General features: G+C 68.0%; 1 protein-coding gene across 1 annotated transcript in view; it reads right to left on the bottom strand.

The window, feature by feature from the left end:
- Window positions 1–314: 314 nt before the first annotated feature.
- LOC130118586 (proline-rich protein 2-like) overlaps window positions 315–819 on the bottom strand; it is a 2,645-nt gene continuing 2,140 nt past the window's right edge. Inside the window, exon 2 of the mRNA XM_056287027.1 lies at window positions 315–819. This exon is cut by the window's right edge and continues 99 nt beyond it. Within this exon, the coding sequence (XP_056143002.1) occupies window positions 315–819 (505 nt within the window).

Genomic DNA, 819 nt, shown 5'->3' on the forward strand with positions numbered 1-819 from the left:
ACTGGCGCTCCGACCAACCAGAGGAGGCGCTAGTGCGGCGACCAGGACACATACCCACATCCGGCTTCCCACCCACAGACACGGCCAGTTGTGTCTGTAGGGACGCCCGATCAAGCCGGAGGTAACACGGGGATTCGAACCGGCGATCCCTGTGTTGGTAGGCAACGGGGTAGACCGCTACGCTACGCCATCCGCACGCATGAAAATTGGTTTACAGTATTTGTTAAATCGTTAGCTACTCTTACTGTCAAGAGGAAACTCTGCTTTTACAGTGGGTCTAAGGGGCGTCTCCAGGGGGTGAGGACATCCGGGGCCTAGCCTGGACTTCTGTAGGGGGGTCCGGTGGGGTCCTCCCCCGGGGTCTGGTGGGGTCCTCCCTCGGGGTCCGGTGGGGTCCTCCCCCGGCGTCTGGTGGGGTCCTTCCCCCGGGGTCTGGTGGGGTCCTCCCCCTGGGGTCTGGTGGGGTCCTCCCCTGGGTCTGGTGGGGTCCTCCCCCTGGGTCTGGTGGGGTCCTCCCCCTGGGGGTCTGGTGGGATCCTCCCCCGGGGTCTTGTGGGGTCCTCCCCCTGGGTCTGGTGGGGTCCTCCCCCTGGGGGTCTGGTGGGGTCCTCCCCCCGGGGTCCGGTGGGGTCCTCCCCTGGGTCCGGTGGGGTCCTCCCCTGAGTCTGGTGGGGTCCTCCTCCGGGGTCCGGTGGGGTCCTCCCCCTGGGGTCTTGTGGGGTCCTCCCCCTGGGTCTGGTGGGGTCCTCCCCCCGGGGTCTGGTGGGGTCCTCCCCCTGGGTCTGGTGGGGTCCTCCCCCTGGGGGTCTGTTGGGGTCC

This window comes from Lampris incognitus, chromosome 9 (assembly GCF_029633865.1).
Source record: "Lampris incognitus isolate fLamInc1 chromosome 9, fLamInc1.hap2, whole genome shotgun sequence".
NCBI classification, from domain to species: domain Eukaryota; kingdom Metazoa; phylum Chordata; class Actinopteri; order Lampriformes; family Lampridae; genus Lampris; species Lampris incognitus.